Genomic DNA, 23,017 nt, shown 5'->3' on the forward strand with positions numbered 1-23,017 from the left:
TGACCACATTATGTCGCCATAACGCAATGAGAGGATATCGTGTTTTGTGTCAATTATGGCAAAAACAGAATAAAAATAACATAAAATCGCTTTGAAAACAGCAGACGAAAAGCAAAAACGAAGGTATCATTAGGCTACATAAACATAACATAAATGTCTAATGTTAAAGTTTGTTTTTACGCTTATGCTCAATGAAAGCGGACTTGCCGACATCTTGGAAGTTACGTCAAATGACGCGTCTCGCTGAGGTCGGGGTTGATCGATCGATGTACCCGACCCCGAGTTCACCGAATTTGAATGGCATTCCAGGCGTTATTTCCTTGAAGGAGGTGGGGAAAAAATCTTTAGTTGAAAATGGTTTACACGACACCAAACGGAAAACTTTTTATGCATTTTGGCCATTCATTTACACGACAGTGGCATTTTGGGGGCCTGAAAACGCAAACTTTTGAAAATGGGTTTAAAGTGCAAGTGTTTGAAAACAATTACCGCTATGGCCTGTGTACTGTAAACTACAAAAACACGAATTTGTGATCGCGCGCAGGCAGATTTCTTGTTTAGCCAATCAGAACGCTTTTGAGGTGATTTCTGCCTATCAATCATTATGCGTCAAATCGGGCAAGTATACATATGGGAAGCCGGTGAGGAGAGCGTTCACGGGTTTGAAACGTAGACAAATATATATGTCTATAGTTTGAAATGTTAACAAATTCTAATTTTTCCACAGTGGTTTAAACAGCCTAGAAGTAGGAATACTGAAGAAAATAAAGAGCAAGATGAGAGTGAACATCAGTTTTTCATCGCTGGAGGGAGCTGAGAGCTTCAACATGCTTGAAAACAAATCCCGAGCTCGATTCGCTTCTTGACAGGTAAAAATACCATGGTTAAAGGGATAGTTCACCCAAAAATGAAAATTTTATGTTTATCTGCTTACCCCCAGGGCATCCCAGATGTAGGTAACATTTTTTTATTCAGTAGAACACAAATGATGATTTTTAACTCCAAGCGTTGCGGTCTGTCAGTCATATAATGCTTGTCAATGGTAACTCCATCTATAAGAGTCAAAAAAACATGCACAGACAAATCCAAATTAAACCCTGCGGCTCGTGACGACACATTGATGTCCTAAGACACGAAATGATCGGTTTGTGCGAGAAACCGAACAGTATTTATGTTCCGTTCTGATGACGGAAGTGATGTCTCGCGCTTATACTTCAATGAGTGCGAGACATCACTTCCGTTGTCAGAGCGCGTTCAGACCTCACCAACCGGATGCGCAAGGCAGTTGGACATAGTGGTGTTTTAGAGGTGAAAAATGATATAAATACTGTTCGGTTTCTCGCACAAACCGATCGTTTCGTGTCTTAGGACATCAATGTGTCGTCACGAGCCGCAGGGTTTAATTTGGATTTGTCTGTGCGTGTTTTTTTGACTCTTATAGATGGAGTTACCATTGACAAGCATTATACAACTGACAGACAGCAACGGTTGGAGTTAAAAATCATCATTTGTGTTCTAATGAAGAAACAAAGTCACCTACATCTTGGATGCCCTGGGGGTAAGCAGATAAACATCAAATTTTCATTTTTGGGTGAACTAAGGGATAGATCACCTTAAAGACAAATCGGCAGGGTTGTAATGGGTGTGGCTGAATTTGGGGGTTAATAAATCTGATGGAAATTATATCACAGCCTTAGAGCAGAGTTCTTTAACCATGTTCCTGGGGACCCACTAATACTATCCTACAGAGTTTAGTTCCAATCCAACCCTAATCAAACACATCTGAATCAGCAAATCAATCTATTCAGGATTGCTTGAAAATACACAGGCACAGTTTGGAAATAAACTTTGCTGGACAGTGGTTCCTCAGTAGCAGGGTTAAAAACCTCTGGCTTAGAGCACCTTCAAATCAGTATTCCATATTCATTTATTTATGTGGCGAGTAGCAAGTCATTAATCACAAAATAAATCCCTTCAGGGTGATACAATCTCCTAAACTTCGTATTGAGGTCATGACCACCCTGTCAGGGATTATTTGGTCATTTGATCATCTTATTCTACATTATACCTTATGCTTGTTTACACTCAGACTGTGTATAACTTACTTGTAGGTGTTTACGTAAGACCCAGGTCACATGACATGCACGCTGCTTCAGCGCAATTGAGATAATGTGGGCGCTGGTCAGACCTCCACCTACCACCATCACTCTCTGGCCCATCTGACACACAGGAGGGGAACCTGAGAAAAAGAGTGTATTCATTTTCTGCTCTGAATTATTTCCTTTGCATTCTCACATAATAATCTATGGTTTGGTTATTTGTTTGCTTGGCTTTATATCTGGATGATCAGGTTTTGATCACATTTAGGAACCCACCTGAGGAGGCTTCACCCATCTCTTCATGTGTACAGAAGTAATGCATGAGCTGCACTGAGTGTTGCAGACTTTCTTCTGGGTAATTCTCCTGAATTGCCCGCACCCAACACGGGATGTTTGCCATCTGCGCCCGTGAAGGCCCTGTTGCCATTATAACTGTTTTAGCCTCTACATTTTCCCCAGTGTTTAGCGTCGCCTTGAAAAACTTCACCTTGCTCTCATCCTCAGTTAAGACTGGGATGATTCTGTCCACTGTGGCTCTGATTAAGACACTGTCCAAGTCATATTTGCGTACCTGGGTGAAAGTCCTTGGCAATGTAATCCATAATTTAGTTATTTTATCATTCAACATTTATAGTTAGTTTAGTATGATCACACATTGCATGTAGAATTCCAAATTAGATAGGCCTATTTAATAATGGTAACTGAGCATCATGCAACACAGTATTTCCTAATACCAGAAGAGCTGTTAAACTCAAACGTTTAACAGTTAGTTTATTAATTATTGTTAGTCAGACACTGCATTGGATTCCACATGCTGCATGACATTCAGACCTGCTCGTGGAAGAAGTCTATACTGAGCTGTGTTCCTGGAAGACTGAAATACAGATTTTTCTGCAGGCCGTTTGTTGCGCTAAGAAGCTTTTTGTCCTTCTTTCCCAAGCGATTGTCATTAAAAAATGCATTCTCGTCCTGAATATAAATTTGCTCAGGTAGACTGTGCAGCTCCTCCTCCCGATTTTGCTCCACCACAAAGTCCTGCAAGGCCTTCTGGGATTGCACACAGATGCAGGAACTATCAGTCCTTTGATAGGCAACATCACTGTAATCTTTTTTTATTGGTTTGGATTATTATTTGTACAAAAATCTGACCAATTTAACTTCTTTAAACATAGTATAAACTCCAAATTTCCAAACTTTTTTGAAAAACATCCACATTAATTACTCACCCTCATGTCGTTCCACACTCGTAAGAATTTCGTTCATTTTTGGAATGCAAATGAAGATCTTTTTGATGAAATGTGAGAGCTTTCTGTCTCTCCATAGACAGCCTTCGCAATTGCAACTTTGACACTTTGGAAAACTAATCCATATGAATATTCCGGAAAGCTCAAATGTGCTGCATAACCAATGAGGTTCATTCTCGCACGTTTGAGCTTCCGCAAGAGGTTTGTTCTTGCATGTCATTCAGGTTCGGTTGAGCTTCTGTTTATGTTCGCTGATCAATGTTTATATGTGAGTAAAAGCCTAAACAATGTTGCCAAATCCTTGGTTTTCCTGTGAAATTGGGCTACTTTGACACCGTTGCCACGGGTTGTTTTTCATGTCCGCGGGTTGAAGCAACCCCAAATAACATGATATTTAGCCCCTGGACCAGGGGAATCCCGCCAAAAATGCGGATTTTATGTCCGGAACGCGATTGTGCTATTGCTACTCAATTAGGCGGGTTTTGTTGTGAAAACCTGGCAACCCTGAGCCTAAATTAAAGGATTAGTTCCCCCAAAAATTAAAATTATGTCATTAATTACTCTCTTTCATGTCGTTCTACACCCATAAGACCTACGTTCATCTTCGGAACACAAATTAAGATATTTTTGATAAAATCCGATGGCTCAGTGGGGCCTTCGTCGCCAGCAATAACACTTTGAAGCATCAAAGCTTTACGAATCATTTGTTTCGAATCAGTGGTTCAGAGCGCCAAAATCACATGATTTTGGTAAACGAGGCTTCGTTACATCATAAGTGTTCTGAAACTTCAATAGTTCACGTGACTTTGGCAGTTTGATACGCGCTCCGAACCACTGAATCGAAACAAAAGATTCATAAAGCTTTGAAGCTTCATGAAGCAGTGTTTTGAAATCGCCCATCACTAGATATTGTGGAATAAAGTCGTTATTTTGTTATTTTTGGTGCACAAAAAGTATTCTCGTCGCTTATAATATTAAGATTAAACCACTGTTGTCACATGAACTGTTTTAAATATGTTTTTAGTAGCTTTCTGGGCGTTGAAAAAGGGAGTGTTATTGCTGGCGATGCAGGCCTCGCTGAGCCATCGGATTTAATCAAAAATATCTTAATTCGTGTTCCGTAGATTAACGAAGGTCTTACAGGTGTGGAACAACATGAGGGTGAGTAAATAATGACAGAATTTTCATTTTAACCCTTTAATGTTCCCATGACACTTAGGGGAAAAATATTTGACCTTATATTATTTTGACCTTATTATTTTATGTCAACTGTTTTTAATTTTAAAAAAAAAATTATTTTAATTTTATCTATTTTTATCATTTAATTATTTAGCTTTTTTTTAAACTCAAGAACCCTTTGCAGTTCCTTCTTGAACCCTCAGTTTGAGAAATCCTGCTTGTACTTTTTCAAACAATACTTTTTTTTTTAAAGCAGATATTATCAAAATGGAGGTGCAAATGTCCACACATGCTCTCCAGTGCTGAATTACCTTATTAAATGGATCGGTGTGCACCAGCATGTGTGATCGGAGGTGAGGGATGTTCAGGGCGGTAAACTGACTTTCCCACAGTGATGTCCATTTTCCATAGGAATCCACCACTTTGAAGTGCAGCGGAGGACATGGCAGATGTTTGGGCTCATTCTCTGTGTCAAACACTGTTCCTGTTGGAATAAAGATCTAAAGCTGTCTGATGATAGAATAGGAATAGATGGAGGGAAAATAAACCAAAACCAAATTGTTGTCCTCATCACAAACTGCTTGAACTTACTGGTGAGTTGTCTCTTTTTGTTTTTGTAGCGTACACTTTTAGCTTTAGTTTTGCTCAGCTGAATCCCCTGAAGGATGTCAGCGCTAGATTGGCAGAGAGGTTGGTCAGGGCTTGAGAGCAGAGTAGCCAGGGTTAGAGCATGAGGACCTCCTCCAATTATTAAAACATCCAACATAACTAAAAAAGAGACAAGAACTACTAAAAGCAAGCAGGATCAAATAGCAAGGGAGAATAAGTTTTTGCATGTCACCTCTAGTTGAACCATCTTAACTGTTACTAGTAGACAGAAAGTAGAATAATCTTGTACTTGCTGATGAGGTCTGTTTTCTGAAGATAAAGAGCAGTTGGTTGACAAGGAGTCGCGTTGGACAAACAGTTTTCAGTTTAGAAATAGTGTGGCACGTGGTACGCTGTCCACTCCAGATACTTTGGCTCCTGATTGGCTGAGTGTAGGTCTCAGAATAGTTCTGTCCTAGAGCAGAGGGGCTTAATTTTAGCGCACACTCTTACTGTTATCTAAACAAGCAAGAACTTTAAATATTTTGTTATTTTATTAAATTGTCCAACATATAGGCTATAAATGCCATATAGGCAATATTAATAATCGTTATATATTAATATTGTTGGTAGTTGATAAAATTGGTAGTTGATAAAGTTTTAATTTAGGTTTACACTCTTAAAAAAATGATTCTTTATTGGCATTGATGGTTCCATGAAAAACCTTTAACATCCATGGAACCTTTTCATTGGTTATTTATGGTAGAAAAAGGTTCTTTACACTCTAAAAACACTGGGTTAAAAACAACCCAATTTGGGTAAATTTAGGACAGAACACATGTTGGGTTACTTGGGGGTTCTTTTAAAGTCCCCCCTGTGATGAAAATAAAGTTTTTAATGTTGTTCATATGTCTATCTGGTGTTTTTAATATGCTTTAAGACAAACCATGTGCAAATTCATAAGTCAACACCATTGCTGAGTATTTTCTACTTAAAACTGCAGTAAAAAAAGGCAGTTTCAAACCCGCGGTTTGAAATCTCTGGTGTTTCTGATGTCACAAACTACCTTGTAACCAATCACGTCAATGTGCCAGCGGGCTTTAGCCTATCATTAAATGACTGCGCAAGGAGTCTCAAAAGAAGGTTATCTCGGTATATTTTTCTGTTGATATGAAAAATTGTGTAGATTTAGCCATATGGCGGGTGTATGATGTATATTACGATGTTATGATGAACTATATGCCTTTCTCCACTGACGTTGAGTTGTTCAAAGTGTTTCTAAGGATACTGATTGTCAGCTGTCTGACTCGCGAATGTGAGCAAGGTTCGTGTAACACTAGCATCACATTATTAGCTGTTTGGTAACGTAGTCAAGCAAAACGCTAATCTTATTAGTTGCTGTTATGTGTCCGACGTTGTAAAAAGCGATACCATTGTACAGCGTTTACCTCAGTAAGTTGACCGAGTTCATCTTGTCTGAGCTCGTGCTAGTGAGCTGTGAAAACCCCCTTTTGGAACCTTTATTTTTAAGAGTAGTTTATAACTGTATGGTGAACTTTGTACAGGCTGCTGGATTGTCAACACAAACACATTATTACAAAAACTCTGAAGGACACTTGAAACAATATCATTGCTTCAAAACTGTGCTAAACTGTATGGAGGTTTCATGCTGAGCCTATAAGAGTTGAATGTTTTTACTTGGTAGATATGAATTAGACTTGATGTTGCTAGATGGCAGCATGCAAGAAAGTCTTTTAGGACATTAACTGTATATTAAATTGTAATTAAGGTAAATTATAGTGATGGTTAAGGTTATATTATATTTTATTTCATGTCAAAATTATGCAGAATGGCAGAAAGTCAAAATTAGTGCCTACCTCTTAATCTTGACACTTAATCTTACCTCAGTCAACCTCAAAAATGTGGCTTCCAATGTGTTGTTTCCATGTTACCTTATCTGCATAAGTGTCTCTTAAGGTTTAGATATTTATGAACATTTTACTTTCTGGTGTGCATCAGAGGGCCATATAGGGTCTAGTTTGAACACGTGCATTTGTTCGTGTGTGTGTGTGTGTGTGTGTGTGTGTGTGTGTGTGTGTGTGTGTGTGTGTGTGTGTGTGTGTCTGTGTGTGGTGATGGTGGTGGAGGAACAGGTTAAAATTGTCTGGTGACTTGTAGGCCGGAAACCACAGTATCAAAATGTCATATGTACGAACCTTGCTCACAGACCCCTTTTTCACCCCATGTTGTTCCAAACTCAAATACTTTCTTTTTTCTGTGAAACACAAAAGGATAATTTTATGCAGAATCTTCATGCAGCTCTTTGTCATACAAGGACAGTTCATGGTGAACATGGCCTGCCGGCTAAAAGGCAGGTCTAAAAAGGACAAAAAGCACCTTAAAAGTAGTCGGTATGCCACACAAAATCTTTTTGTAAGGAACAGACAGTAATCTTAAAATATGTTAGTGTCATTGTTTTGTCTCAAGGTGCACACCAGTAATGGTTTTTTTTTAGTGAAAGTATATAAAAGCTACTTAAATGTCCTAATTGAACTAAGGCCTAATCCTGGCTTAATCTAAGCTCTGTCTGTGAAACCGGGCCTATAACATCTAGAGTTTATCTGTGGTATTTCTGTGATGCAGATTCTAAATTATAATATTATTATTTATTTTGTTAGGGTGCTGTTGTGGATGTACATCTGCAGATAAAAGTCCACTAGAGGGAGACATGGACATGTCCAATATATTTTTATGTGTTTTTGGCAGTTTTGGGTTACTCTAAAAAAGTAATTAATTACTACTAGGGCCCAAGCCACTAAGACGCAGGGCCCTATTGTTTTTCTAAGGAGAATTTTTTTTTTTCAACCATCCAGGGATTTTTGGGGACCTTAACGTGCTCAAAAACTCTTGAAAATTGGCACACACATTGGAATCTGCGGCCATTAGGACGCCGCAGAGGCTGGAACCCGAGCGTGGCGCAGGGGCTCTACGGTGCCCCCTTGAATGGAGTCTGAAAACTTGGTCCGTATATCAAACATGCTTGCATGTATTGGTATGAAACTCGGTACACATATAGACCTCGTAGGGCCTAACAACTTTCGTGCCCCCAGTCCCTCAGTCTCACTCTTTCTGTGTGTGTGTGTGTGTGTGTGTGTATATGTGTGTTTTACAATGTTGATTAGTGGTTTTTAATCCTTTTACTGATTACCCATTTATTGATGAACTTATAAAAATTTTGAACTGCAAATGATAACTTCACACTCATTTGAAATTGAACCATGACACTATATCACTATTCGGACAGAACTAGTTTAACAAATGTTGTTTGAGTTACAATTATTATTACCCGACACCTGTGATTTCATGTACTGATTCATACAAGATGAACATCTCTTTTTCTTTTTTTTCTTTTTTTTTTACAGAGGAGAGTGTGTTTTCTAAACATGGGCATTACAGAAAGTCATGTGCTGTGTTTGCGAACATCATGTACGACGCATATGTCTTTAAATTAATTATTTATTGATATAATTCAAATTTTATTAAAAATACCTATTTAAGTAAATTTCACATGATTTTATAAAAGTGGCTGTTTAAAATAAACTTGCATAAGTGAGCAGAAAAATCTAGACATGTACCTTACTATTACCTGAGATTGATATTAAAATCGTCTTTGCAGGTTCTATGATTTGGCTCTATTTATTAATTTTATAATTTTATTTTTTCAACATATACCACACATATTGAAATTAAATGAAAGCATGCTTTTGGTGCATAAGATTGGTGCACAAACGATAGCTCAGGGAGGTCAAAACACATCAAGAAAAGTGTTAGGATAATACAACATCAGAACTCACAGACATTCGCATTAAGACTGGATTACATTTCTCGGAGTACTGTTGAATAGTATGTCATTTGCTCTGGAATTTTATAGAGGTTGTCTGAGAAAAACACAGACAAGGCAGATTAGGATGTTATTCTTCACTCATTTGAAATTGACCTATGAAATTCTATCACATGAAATTCATCTAAATTTAACGATCTCGTGGATGTGGCTGTTTTTGTTTGTGGTCATATGGGCACCAACTGTTTTATGTTTTAAATGCCTATTGCCCACCGTGCCCAGTTGCCCTGAAGCCACCGGGTTGGCGGTGCCACCGAGCTTGGCCCAGAATTGCTGCTTGCAGCTATATTTACTAATTACATCTTCAACAGTGTAATTAGATTACTGTACTAATTACTCTCCCTCTAAAAAGAATTGTGTTACTTATTACTAATTACATTCTAAATCCCATTTCAACCTCGATCAGTTGAACAATACAAGGATAGACATGCATGAAACTGCTTTTTTACTTCTGTCAAATAAATAATATAAAACTGCATAAATTATTCTTTAACTGACCAAAGAATTTAAAGGGAGAAGGTTGCATTAAAAAGTTATGAGTTACATACACCCAACACTGGTTTTAGGGGTTGTTAGGTGTCATCTTCTTTCTATTTCTCCATTCTGGTTAAAATTATTTGTGCTAACCACTTCTTCCTACCTCTTTCTCTTTTAGTTCAGCTTTTTAAACCCATTTCGTTTTTTTAGTTACACCCTATATTGGATCAGTAACATCTGTTTTGTCAGTTGATATTGTTTTCTTACTTTTTCGTCGGAGCTTATGTTATAGAATCTCTTACACCCAATTCTGGTCCTAACTGCTCATTTGTTTTGCTTATGTCTGCGAAACCTGTCCTATCATCTGATGAACTAAAACCTCTGCCATGCTTCTCATCTGTCACAGAGCATCCACTTGTTCTGGGCTATGAACTCTTGGTCATGAACTGCCTAGACTGATCGAATTACCTTAGTAGAAGCTGCCTTCAACAGTGGTAGCCTTGTTTCTTCATTGCCTATAAGTTGACCTGTTTTATTTTTTTTACAATGCCTTGGTTGAGTGGTTCTCAACTGGTTTGGCCACGGGACCCACATTTTCCATGATCATTAAGCCTCAACCTTTTTTTTTTTTTTTTTTTTAAGATTTTGACCTAATTCATATTATTAGCTCATAAAAATTATAATAAAATTGCTTTAAAAAACAAGCAAACACATTTAAAAAAAAATGGTTGACACACACAAGTACCATCCCACTTTACTTAACATGCACATAAGGCAATTAAATGTAAGTCCAAAACTAGTATTTGTTAATACAATAAAGTTAGTAAGTTAATATGAGCCACCACAGTAATTTAAAAATATACAAAATAAAGTGGCATTTTGGGGTTACGGAAACAACAATTACCATGGTAAAATACACAATACTAGCATGAACTGTTAATAAAACATATGGAAACTGCTCCTGATGAATAAACATAGGCCTACCTGCATGCAAATCCTTCCCAGCTAACACACAACATACCAGTTACATAATTTATTGGTACTTTTTGGTAATTTCATGACACAAAACCATCAATGGTTGACATTTTAATGTTTTATTTATATTTTAATGCAGTTATCACACTTGCCTAATTTGCCAATAAACCAGTTAAGCTAATGGGACCGTTTGAATAAGTGGTGTCTGTTATTAGACATGCACACGGAAATTATTTCCAGCACTTCAAATGTTATTTTTAAAGTGATGACCAAAAACATTATTTGTTCATCCTTCTGAAGTTGTCCCCATTTTTAAAACCGAACATTTCAAGATGTAGGAAATCCAACATTTGGTAGAAAACGCTTTAAAAAAAGACATTAATTATCACTATAACCAGCAGGTGGTGGCAGAGGAGCATTTATTTGCTCTTATTAGCCATTTCATGTAATAGTTTTTCACTCAGTTTTGCTTTTGAATAAATATTAAACATTATAAAATCACTCGGTTTAAAAATACATTTTGTCAAGGTGAAGTATGAAGTACTCACAAAATTTCCTGAAAAACAACTTTTCTTGCCAATGAATTTCACAGAATGCGAGCATTGCGTTCTCCCTTTGTAATCACATAAGCTGTCATTCACTTCAGCGTAAGCTCAATGACCTTGGCACACTTGTGAAAACTCACATTTTATTCATTGAATCTAACTAAAGTGCTCAATAAATCTTTAATTTACAGTGTGTTTATGCTTTTTTTCACTCGAAAGTGTGAAAACTGATCATCGAATTGAATTTTGCTGAGGAGGAACACTAAGACACGTCTTTTTTTTATGTTGTCTTACTTTGAATAACTAAATTAATGCTAGGCCTGTCTATTTAAGTGAAAATATTCTGATTATAAATTAAGTACTACACTATTGATGCTGTTAAAGCTACCTCAGGACATTGAAGATACCTACACACCAACAAGTGACACCGGATGTCTTCTGGCTTATATTATTGCATAAGTTCTAAAGAAAGTGCATATAGTCCATTTAATAGTGTGTGCTACGAGCACAATGTAACAGCCGACGGGTCAGGTTATTCTGAGGCATTAGAATAGTGACACTGTCATGACATCTGACCGCAGATGATGAATCAGGACAATGCATTTTTTCTCAGGCACTCTAAACTGCGTCTGACATAAGTGTCAAAAGCTTTCACACACCTTTCAAAATACAATTTTCACATCAGAAAAAACATAGAATTACGTTTGTTGTTGTTTCTTTGCCTACACACTCCGCGACCCACTCAAAAGGTTACGTGCTCAAATCAAGGTTAAATTTCTGTGGGGCAGATATGGCCTTATGGTTAGAGAGTCACAGTAACGGCAGGAAATAGGTGAGGGGAGTAAATGAACAGTGCTCTCTTTCACTCTCATTAACCACAGCTGAGGTGCCCTTGAGCAAGACACCTAACCCCCAGCAAAAACAGCTGTCCATTGCTCCGGGTGTGTGTTAACTGTGTGTCCTGCTGTGTGTGTGTGCACTTGGATGGGTGAAATGCAGAGCACCTTAATATTTTTTCTGTTCCTCCACATTATATTGTCCCCGCCCTCACTGATGGGATTTTTTTCTTGTATCAAAGAATAACCCACCGCAGCATCGCATTATACAGGCTTCCTGCTCGCTCTGAAAACCATGATGAGTAATACTGAGAGGAGAGGACAGAGCTGGGCATTTCCTCAGAACAGAATAAAGTGTAACTTTTTGTCTGTTTTACCTATCCTATAGAAGCATTGCCTATAAGTTACTCAGTACAAATACACAAAGTCAGCACAGTTTTGTTTTATTCTTTAAATGCCATGATGACTTGTTTGCACCTGAAAATATGGAAAATATTTGCTTTGTGTAGATGCAGTCTGTTGTTGGGGCTACGTGATCAATTCAGAGAGGATCCTCTATTTTGATGGCTCAAAATGGATGTGTATGTTTATACAAGTGTCAACCTCAAAAATGTGTCTGTAGTCTCTTCTGACGAATCTACTTTCATCTTATTTGTGTAAGTGTTTCTAAAGGTTTTGAGGATGTTTATGAGCATCTACCTTCTGGTTTGAGTCAGAGGACCATGTAGGCCCTTTGGTATTTGTTGGTGTGTGGTGGTGGTGGAATGGAGTAAAACTTTCTGGTGACTTGTTGGCAAGTAACCACAGACTCAAAATGTCGTGTACAAACCTCGCTAGCAAAGCTGTCATTGTAAAAGCAAATATTTACTTTAAAGGAATAGTTCACTCTTAAATTACAATTCTGATATTAGTTATTCACCCTGTGTTGTTCCAAACTAATAATTTTTTTCTTCTTCTGTGGAACACAAACAGAGAATTTCATATAAGGACAGTTCATGATGACCATGGCTGGCAAGGTCTAAAAAGGACAAAAAGCACCATAAATCACCATAAACCTATCGTCCATACACCACACAATAAAAATTGTTTGAGGAACACACTGAAATGTAAGCCCTTTTTTCACTAATAATATTTCCCTCTAGTGAGATGTTCTTGCCGGCCATGTTCACCATGAACTGTGCTTGTATGACAAAGAGCTGCATGAAGATTCTTCAAAATTCTCAAAGTTTTCCATACAAGGACAGTTCAAAGTAACTATAGCCATGCACATCTCTCTGAAACGAGTCACTTTGAACTGTCCTTGAATGGAAGAGAGCAGAGTGAAGATTCTTCAAATGTTAAAAAAAGTTTTTTTTTTTTTTTTTTCAAAATTTAATGATCTATGATACAGTTACTGTAAATATATTGTTTGTATGTGGATGGATGTGTGTTACATTTGCTGTACACTGATCCACACTTAGTGGCTCTTCCTCAGCAGGCAGTTTGTTCCTCTTCTTTTGTTGATATTACCTTACTTGAGGAAGTACAGTGGGATTGTGTTCTGGGAGTGTAAAAGTGTACCGTTATGCATGTGAAACCTAATTTTCTTATTTCCTCAAATTATCAAAGATGTCTATTAAAAAAAGTCACTTTCAATAACTGTGTATTTCCTGTGTAAAATAGGTTTTGTGCTCTGCACAGTGAAAAAGACAATAAAACTTTGCTTTTTGGTGATTCAGACTGTCTTTACAAGGGTATATTTCAGATCAGTTCAATAACATACAACTCGAATTCCGGAAATGTTGGGACATTTTTTAAATTTGAATAAAATGAAAACTAAAAGGCTTTCAAATCACATTAGCCAATATTTTATTCACAATAAAACATAGATAACATAACAAATGTTTAGACGGAGAAATTTTACACTTTTGTCCACTAAATGAGCTCATTTCAAATTTGATGTCTGCTACAGTTCTCAAAAAAGTTGCCATGAGGGCAACAAATGGCTGAAAAAGAAAGAAATTTTGAAAAGATTCAGCTGGGAGAACATCTAGCAACTAATTAAGTTAATTGATATCAGGTCTGTAACATTATTAGCTATAATAGGGATGTCTTAGAGAGGCAGAGTCTCTCAGAAGTAAATATGGGCAGAGCTGTGAAAGAGTGTGTAAAAAGATTGTGGAATACTTTAAAAACAATGTTCCTCAACGTCAAATTGCAAAGGCTTTGCAAATCTCATCATTTACAGTGCATAACATCATCAAAAGATTCAGAGAAACTGGAGAAATCTCTGCGTAAGGGACAAGGCCGAAGACCTTTATTGGATGCTCATGGTTTTCGAGCCCTCAGACGACACTGCATCACTCATTGGCATGATTGTGTCAATGACATTACTAAATGGGCCCAGGAATACTTCCAGAAACCACTGTCAGATGCCAACTAAAGCTCTATCGTGCAAAAAGGAAGCCATATGTGAACATGGACCAGAAGCGCCATCGTGTCCTGTGGGCCAAGGCTCATTTAAAATGGACTGTTTCAAAGTGGAAAAGTGTTCTATGGTCAGATGAGTCATTGTTGTTGGAAATCACGGATGCCGTGTCCTCCGGGCTAAAGAGGAGGGAGACCTTACAGCAGGTTATCAGCATTCAGTTCAAAAGCCAGCATCTCTGATGATATGGGGGTGCATAAGTGCATACGGTATGGGCAGCTTGCATGTTTTGGAAGGCACTATGAGTGCTGAAAGGTATATAAAGGTTTTAGAGCAACATATGCTCCCCTCCAGACGATGTCTATTTCAGGGAAGGCCTTGTGTATTTCAGCAGTACAATGCAAGACCACATACTGCAGCTATTACAACAGAATGGCTTCATCGTAGAAGAGTCCTGCCTACAGATCTCTAACTTATACAGAACAATTGGTGCATCATTAAACGAAAAATACGTCAAAGATGAACACAAACTCTTCAGCAGTTGGAAACCTATATCAGGCAAGAATGGGACTAAATTCCAACACCAAAACTCAAGAAACTCATAACTTCGATGCCCAGACATCTTCAAACTGTTTTGAAAAGAAGAGGGGATGCTATACCGTGGTAAACATGTCCCCGTCCCAACTATTTTGAGACCTGTAGCAGGCATCAAATTTGAAATGAGCTTATTTTGTGCATAAAATTGTAAAATTTCTCAGTTTAAACATTTATCTATGTTCTATTGTGAATAAATAATGTCTCATGTGATTTGAAAGTCTTTTAGTTTTCATTTTATCCAAATTTAAAAAACGTCCCAAGTACATTTCCGGAATTCAGGTTGTAATTAAGGAGAACGTTTCCTGTCAAAAGGTCTGATTTATGCACCAGTTTGCAAACAAATCACACTTTTGAATTGTTGGTTTGCAGTTGCATGGGTGTCATATTGTTTGGCAAAGGTAATCACACAGTGAGCCATTACCTTTTGCTAAGCACAACTTGGCAGTAAACACATTTTCTGAATTATTTTACTTTAAAGGGATAGTTCACCCAAAAATGAAAATTCTGACATCATTTTCAAAATGTCTTCTTTTGTGTTCAGCAGGAGAAAGAAATTCATACTGGTTTGGAACAACTTGAGGGTGAGTAAATGATGACTGAATTTTCATTTTTGGATGAACTATTGCTTTAAAGAAAAGATGAATGGCACAAAATCTTATCTCAGCATTGTTGGATAATCTTTTAAATATGTCCTTCCCCTTTAACTTTAACTACTTCTTGTTTTTAGGCCAACCCTCACACTGGTTAAGTGACACAAATGTAGCTTCCTTTTCTTATCATAGCATCAGTTCTACTTGCTTTCAAAAGGCAGCGTTTCAGACTTAGGACTCGCACATAATCAGATCATAATCAGCACTGAGTTCATCATGGCAGCAGAGGTATGTAGTGTATTGTTGTATGCAAATCTATATCTGATTCGATATACAACGGTTCATCAACATCTACAGTATCTTAGGTGTTAAATGTATCAGTTGAAAACGTTTGTGACATCTTATAGGGGAATCCTGTTTCTGGTGGCGTTACATTGATCCACACTGAATGTGAAGGGAAACACTCATATGAAGTGAAGGGCTTTTTAAACCAAAACAAAGGAATGTTTACAAGGTAAGATTATTGATGATGTACAATATATATCCTTTTATGAGTATGAGATGAGTCTACCTATCTATCTACTCTTTTTTTTTTTTTCAGCAAGGGAGATAAACTCCTAATGATTAACAACACAAATGTGGAGGATTTGACTCCAAAGGCATTTGCTGGTCTTCTGGTTGAAGGAGCTCCCTTACTTGTGAGTTTTGCATTTATCCACACAGACTACTGCACTCTCATATTAGGCTACTCATTTTTCTGTTTGATTTTACCCATTTGAATGTGACATCAATAGAGAGAATTGAAACTAAAGTTTTTATCGGGGATTTTTGCCTAGTCAGGAAACTCAGATTGATCACATGGACTAGTGGGTTTATAACATATTACAGAGATTACATCACCATGGTTTATTTTTTTAAGTAATTGCTTGAGAAATAAAACTGTACCTGAGCTAGAGTGAATTGATTTTCTTCAACTCTGCTGATCAAATAGACCATACATCATCCATCCAAAACAAAAACAGAAGAGTGTGAATCCGAGGAGCTCCGTGTCAATGAAAAGGAGAGGACGGTCATAAGTTTCAGCTTGATGATGGTAAGAGAGTCTGAGCTGGAGGCATGTGCAGACCAGGAACCTTCACAAAAAGAGTGGGAAGACTGGGACATTGAGGATGATTGTTGCAATGATGACAATTTGCTAATTGTCTCCATGGCTGATACGAGCTACAGTATGGTTGTTGCTCGAGGCTCTGACCCTGACAACCCTTGCAGCAACTGTGGAAAGACGAATTGCCAGTTTAATGAAGTTGTTGTCCTGCCTGCACAAGCTGAGATTACCTCAAGTAAGAATTGAGTGTTGGATTCATTGCCCTTTTTATCTGTAGAATTTTCAAATGTGTGCAATCAATTAGACGCAGATTAGTTATTCTAAATCTAAATGACCTTCCTTCATTCTACAAACCCGCCCCGCCCCAACCAAGAGCGGCATATAGCACACTGAACATAAACACAGGCATTTGGAGCGGTGAGTGGACTATGAGTTTGCACGCTCACAAATCCTCTCATAATAATAAAACTAATTTTAGACATTATGTAAATAAGAGATTCATTGTACAGACAGCATCATTTATTATGAGAGAACTAATATGACAACTTTTTAGTGATTATTGAGGGAGCGCTCTTTGCGCGCTTTCTGCCATGCCAAATCCATTATACATTTTCTGTTGAAATTAGCAGTGGTTTGTGAACGTACTTAGACGCTTTAATGTTTTTTCAGGAGTGTGTTGTGTTGTGTTCTGGAACTATTACAAGGAAATTTATGTGTTTTTAAACGGGAAGCACTTCTCCTTAGCCTTACCTTAAAGTTAGTTCGCCCTCCGCCTATGTGTGTGTGAGAGAAAGCGGAGGAGAGGTCACGTAGCTCACCTTTTTGTGTGCGTAATATTTATATATGCCATATATTTATAACTTCTATTTATAACGAAGAGCTGTGAACGCGCAAGTGATGGGATTTTGGGTGTGAGAACCACGTGCACACCGTCGCTTCGCCACTATTAGTACTACCGCCGATTTGCGGCGAAGTAGGCTACTGCCGGCCCAATTTATCAGCGGCCCACCAGGAATTCTCCCGAATCTTCAAGGAGATATTCTTACTATATAATTACAGTTAGTGGTTACATGCTGATTTTTTTTTACGTTGCAGAATGAAAGAAAAGAAAAAATCAGAAAACATGCTTGTACATGCTTTTACTTTAGTGCAAGTTATTAATAAATCAATAAACAAAACCTCCAGTCTTTCACATGCATCTGAAAGATGGAGTTTAATTGTGAGTGTGAAGTGGGGGCGGCACGACGGTGTTTTGCCTAGAGCGGCAGTTGAGCTTGTGCCGGCCCTGATTATACACATATATTTTATCTTTTACATTTTTTAAATGCTCTAATTGATGCCAATAAAACATACATATTGCCTATGCAGATTTTAAAGGGTTAGTTCACCCAAAAATGAAAACTGTTATTAGTTACTCACCCTCATCAGGGCTCTACAGTGCGAGCATTTCGCTCGCGTTTGCGCCTGAAAATCAAAACGACAGTGGGGGCGGTAACACCGTCGATCGCAGCAAGCCTATGTAGCTTAAGTTAAGTAACATCACACGAGTATACTCCTGTTTCTCCGAGTATTGGCATGATTGCAAACGTATACTTACTGATCTTATTGAAGTCCAGTAAACAAGTTGATAGTAAGTGATTTAACATTAGACACAATAATGTATGTTTTTGCTCTATTACGTGAAAACGGTTTCAAACAAAGCCACACCAGGACTGTTGCGCATCTCCAAGCAACGGTGAATGAATGAATCTGCGTTTTGAACGACTGAATGAATGTGCTTCTGTGCCACTTCTGCAGTGCACAGATTTTTGATGATTTTTTGATAGGTAACAGTCTGATTGGGTCTTATTGTTCTAACTGAATTTATTGTTTAACATTTAAAAACAAATTTTCTATTTTAATTTAAGAAATTGACGAAATATGATGCATACATTTAATAAGATTAGAAAAAAAAATGCTCTTATAATGGTAAAAATGCCTGTGGAAATTAATTTAAAGGGGCAAATATCACCCTGTAATGGGAAAGTTAATGTCTTTTATTAATCAGAAAGTGCTCCTAAATTTTTGACTGTGCTCCTAAATTTTTTTTTTATTAGGAGCACAAGTGCTCCTAAAGAAAAATGTTAGCGTAGAGGCCCTGCTCATGTTGTTCCAAACCTATAAGATTTTCGTTCATCTTTAAAACACACGTTTCAGAAAGTTCATAAAGATATCGTAAAATAATCCACAGGTTACAGGTTTGGAACGACATGAGGGTGAGTAAATGATGACAGAATTTTCATTTTGGGGTTAACTATCCGTTTAAGGAAACCAATGCAAAACCAAATGTGACTTTTTGAGAATTGTATAACTATTCAACTTCCTTTTTCTCAGGTTCTTCAAATAATTTGCAGCTGCTTAAAAAGAGAACAAATTTATTTATGAAGACTTTCATGGAGGAAAAGTATGTCTCCAGAAGTCTTCCCAAGCATCGGATATGTTTGAATAATACCATGTCAGGTTGGTACCTAATAACGAATCAAATTTTCATGTTGCAATAATAACTTTTATCACGGCATACGGTATTATCACGATATTGAAATAAGTTGCAAAAAAAGTGTTGTCATACTATAACAGGTTTAAGAATTCTTTTTCTTATAACAGAAAGAACTCTGAACATTTAAATACAATAACACAATACACTAAAAAAAATTCTAAAGTAAAATTTCAAATAGATTAAACTGGAAAAGAATTATAAAGAACAACAGGTAGCACTTTACAATAAGGTCTCATTTAATGTTATTTAATGCATTAACTTATTACTAATGCAATATTTAATGCAATACAATCTTAACTAAGATTAAGATTGAGCATTAGCTACATTTGTTACAGAAGGTATTATTTTTTGTTAATGTTAGTTTAAAAATACAACTGATCATTGTTAGTTTTAGCTCAGGTCCATTAATAATTACAACTTTTGATTTTAGTAATATTATTAAACTTTAATTAAGAAATTAACATTAATAATTGCTTTATAAGTATTTTTCATTGTCAGTTTGGTAATAATGAATAAACATGTTAACTAATAAATCCATCACAGCCCTCCGCTGTCAGACAGTGAACGTGCACTTTCATTCAGTGCGCAGTGGGTGAAGTATTCTTAAAATGTATTATAAAAATGTTAATAATTCATCATAATAATAATTCACGGTATTTTGAAGTTCCCGCGTTAACAGTATCATGCATATTCATTATCGTGATATATCGTATTACCGAATACCGGCACATGTCTAGTTGTGAGTTAAATCATACAGCTGCTATACTTGGTCAGATAATTGTGTCTTGCAGCAATATTCTTAATTTTCACTTGCTTCATAAGTTTATTTTAAAATATATTTTGCAATGCTTTTGGTTTTGCTTTTCAGAGCCAATCACCATCTACTATTACACCAAAAATGACTGTCCAGGTCTTCCTGTTGTGCTGAACTTCACTAACACAGAAAACTTCTTCAGCTGCACCACAAAGCAAGATGTAAATACAAAGATTTTAACAGTTGTGGTAGGTCTTTATTCATTGCTGATGTGTGATCTTGTTGAATATGCTATATTAGCTGATTTAATATTAAAAGATTATTGTTTTAGTTTGAGTATTAGAACTTAAATTTAATGTTTAATACTAGAAAATGTCCACATCGATTATACATTCATATTTCAGATGTCATATAAATGAATAGCAATTACTCACCCTCAAGTTGTACTAAATCTGTGCGAGTTTCTTTGTTCTGATGAACACAAAGAAGATGTTTTGAAGAATGTTGGTAACCGGTTTCTGGTCCCCATTGATTTGCATTGATTTAGTTTTTTTTTTCTTTTTTCTCCATACTGTGGAAGTTAACGGGGCCAAGCAACCTTTTGGTTACCACATTCTTCAAAATATCTTCTTTTGTGTTCAGAATTCAGAATTCAAATAAGGACACAGAAGTGCCAAAAATAAACATTGTCTGTAAGACTTTAACCTGCCATTAAACCAAGGTTTTGTGTTGTTTTTCAGCAATGTAGAAAGAGTGACTTGCAAAAAATCTGTCCTGATGACCCACAGAAATGGTCCCTTGTATTCTACATGTCTACTGGAGCAGACAATCTCAGGCGTTTTGAGTCAGCTCTCCACAGAGGATGGTTTATCTACACAAAAAATGTAGAGAAATATGAAGTAGACATGAAAAGGGATGATCAGCCTGACTATAGACCAGTCAACACCTTTTTCATCATAATTCAGAGTGAGCAATGTTAAATTCATGGTCTTGATAGAAACCTAGTAATTGTCACAGTGACGAGAAGAGTTTGTAGACTATGTGACACTTGTATATGACATTTTATAACTGGAAACTGTTCTCAAATTAACTTCAGTAAACTGGTGATTACAACCCAACCCTAACTTAATGAGTTGACTTTACTATCCGATTCAAGCTGACGTTACCAACCCTATTGAAGCCTAGTGCTTCTTTAAAAATGTTAATAAATTCTTTGGCTTGGCAGCTAAATTAATTGGTCAGATTAGTTTGTTAAGAGGATTTGCAGGTCGAAATTGTCACTTATTTTAGATGAGTTTAAGTGTTAAGGTTGTCTTAAACAATGCAGCCTCTTTCAAAGCATGGTATGTTTTACTGCCACGGCAGTAGTGAGTAGATATGCATCATACTATTAGCTGACATGTTGTTGTTGTTTTTTTACCTTGTTATATGCAATTGTGTTCATTAATGTCCGTTTGTGTATATATATATATATATATATATATATATATATATATATATATATATATATATATATTCAGCTACTTTTAAACTGATATTTTGAAACTAACATATAATTCATATTTATTTTTATTGCTAACTGCTCATAGTTACTTTTTAAGCTGAAACATTGGTTTTAAAGTATTGAAAAGAAATCTTTGCAAAATATATAATGTGTGTAATTCCTTATATTATCAACTATTATTGCTTTTGTCTGTATAAGCTAAAAGATACTAACAACTTTGAACAGTTGCTTTTGCTACATTAAAGTGTAATTTATCATATTATCGTGTTTATGTATTATGTATCTTCTATTAAATCTCAATAAAATAAAGTTTTGAATCAAGTTCAGTGTTTCAGTAAGATTATTCATCCAATAACAGTTCCGAGGATAGTTATGGTCATAATTTATAGTATGGTGTTTCTGTAGTCACTTATTACCGGATTTTTTTTTGACGATATGCTTGTAATTGCGCATATTTTTTATCACTATTACAGTTTATTTAGTAACCTGCAAGATGCGTTACACAGACCTACAATTTGATTTTGTGTATTTTAATATATATGATAAATAAATATAAATGTATTTAATAAAATGTTATTGCAGTTGCACAATATATTATATTATTTTATTTTTATTTATTTACTGCTAGAGAAAATAACTTTCATTTCTGTGATTAGGACCTAATGTTGACCGTTTAACGCGTTAAAAAAAAAGAAAAGTAATCAATAAATTCAACATTTCCTGAAAATTAAACAACTGTTCGATGTATAAACATATTTAGAATTACAAATTTTAATATTAGCTGTGATTAATCATGATTAAAACCTGTGATTTTTTTAAAAAAATCAATTTACAGCCTATTTTTACATTTCGTTTTACTTTTTAAATTCATTTTTACTAATTCTATGAAAGAATCAGCTTAATTTTGATTAAGTGCAAATTTAGATTAAAATCACAGATGAATGTAACATCAAGTGTCAAAGGCCGTAAATATTTAGTAACCTGCAAGATGCGTTACACAGACCTACAATTTGATTTTGTGTATTTTAATATATATGATAAATAAATATAAATGTATTTAATAAAATGTTATTGCAGTTGAACAATATATTATATTATTTTATTTTTTATTTATTTACTGCTAGAGAAATAACTTTCATTTCTGTGATTAGGACCTAATGTTGACCGTTTAACGCGTTAAAAAAAAAAAAAGTAATCAATAAATTCAGCATTTCCTGAAAATTAAACAACTGTTCGATGTATAAACATATTTAGAATTACAAATTTTAATATTAGCTGTGATTAATCATGATTAAAACCTGTGATTTTTTTTTAAATCAATTTACAGCCCTATTTTTACATTTCGTTTTACTTTTTTAAATTCATTTTTACTAATTCTATGAAAGAATCAGCTTAATTTTGATTAAGTGCAAATTTAGATTAAAATCACAGATGAATGTAACATCAAGTGTCAAAGGCCGTAAATCACGTATATGATGATGTAATTCTGATGTTAAAGGTGTTATAGGCAAGAACTGAGTCATCCTTGTCACCAAACCAGTTTCAAGCCAACAGTTATTTTACCGCAAAACAATGATTCCCTCCTGGTGTGCTTTCCCTTTAATGATTACATGCTGCCGAATGCCCCAGTGGTAGGAAGATCCCCACATACACCACTAGTCTCATTACCACTCCACCAAC

At 36.1% G+C, this 23,017-nt stretch overlaps 2 protein-coding genes across 5 annotated transcripts in view; one reads left to right on the forward strand and one right to left on the reverse strand.

Annotated features, from left to right (window-relative positions):
• The window catches only part of zgc:113276 (uncharacterized protein LOC553748 homolog), a 6,152-nt gene extending 2,928 nt beyond the window's left edge, over positions 1-3,224 (reverse strand). The window contains exons 1-3 of the mRNA XM_051912153.1: positions 2,931-3,224; positions 2,376-2,670; positions 2,106-2,239 (exon numbers count right to left, since the gene is read on the reverse strand). Of these exons, the coding sequence (XP_051768113.1) occupies positions 2,106-2,239; positions 2,376-2,526 (285 nt within the window). The 5' untranslated portion in view covers positions 2,527-2,670; positions 2,931-3,224. The remainder of the gene's footprint in view (positions 1-2,105; positions 2,240-2,375; positions 2,671-2,930) is intronic.
• The window catches only part of il1fma (interleukin-1 family member A), a 25,411-nt gene extending 3,753 nt beyond the window's left edge, over positions 1-21,658 (forward strand). Inside the window, exons 2-11 of one of the 4 annotated variants that reach the window (XM_051912145.1) lie at positions 728-869; positions 15,390-15,429; positions 15,576-15,660; positions 15,706-15,726; positions 15,846-15,952; positions 16,040-16,136; positions 16,430-16,778; positions 18,917-19,042; positions 19,948-20,081; positions 20,574-21,658. In XM_051912145.1, the coding sequence (XP_051768105.1) occupies positions 15,715-15,726; positions 15,846-15,952; positions 16,040-16,136; positions 16,430-16,778; positions 18,917-19,042; positions 19,948-20,081; positions 20,574-20,813 (1,065 nt within the window). In that variant the 5' untranslated portion in view covers positions 728-869; positions 15,390-15,429; positions 15,576-15,660; positions 15,706-15,714 and the 3' untranslated portion in view covers positions 20,814-21,658. Of the gene's footprint in view, positions 1-727; positions 870-5,015; positions 5,116-15,389; positions 15,430-15,575; positions 15,727-15,845; positions 15,953-16,039; positions 16,137-16,429; positions 16,779-18,916; positions 19,043-19,947; positions 20,082-20,573 lie in introns of those variants that run through there. The other 3 variants (XM_051912147.1, XM_051912146.1, XM_051912144.1) reach the window with 3 other exon arrangements.
• Positions 21,659-23,017: the final 1,359 nt, after the last annotated feature.

This window comes from Ctenopharyngodon idella, chromosome 11 (assembly GCF_019924925.1).
Source record: "Ctenopharyngodon idella isolate HZGC_01 chromosome 11, HZGC01, whole genome shotgun sequence".
NCBI lineage: Eukaryota > Metazoa > Chordata > Actinopteri > Cypriniformes > Xenocyprididae > Ctenopharyngodon > Ctenopharyngodon idella.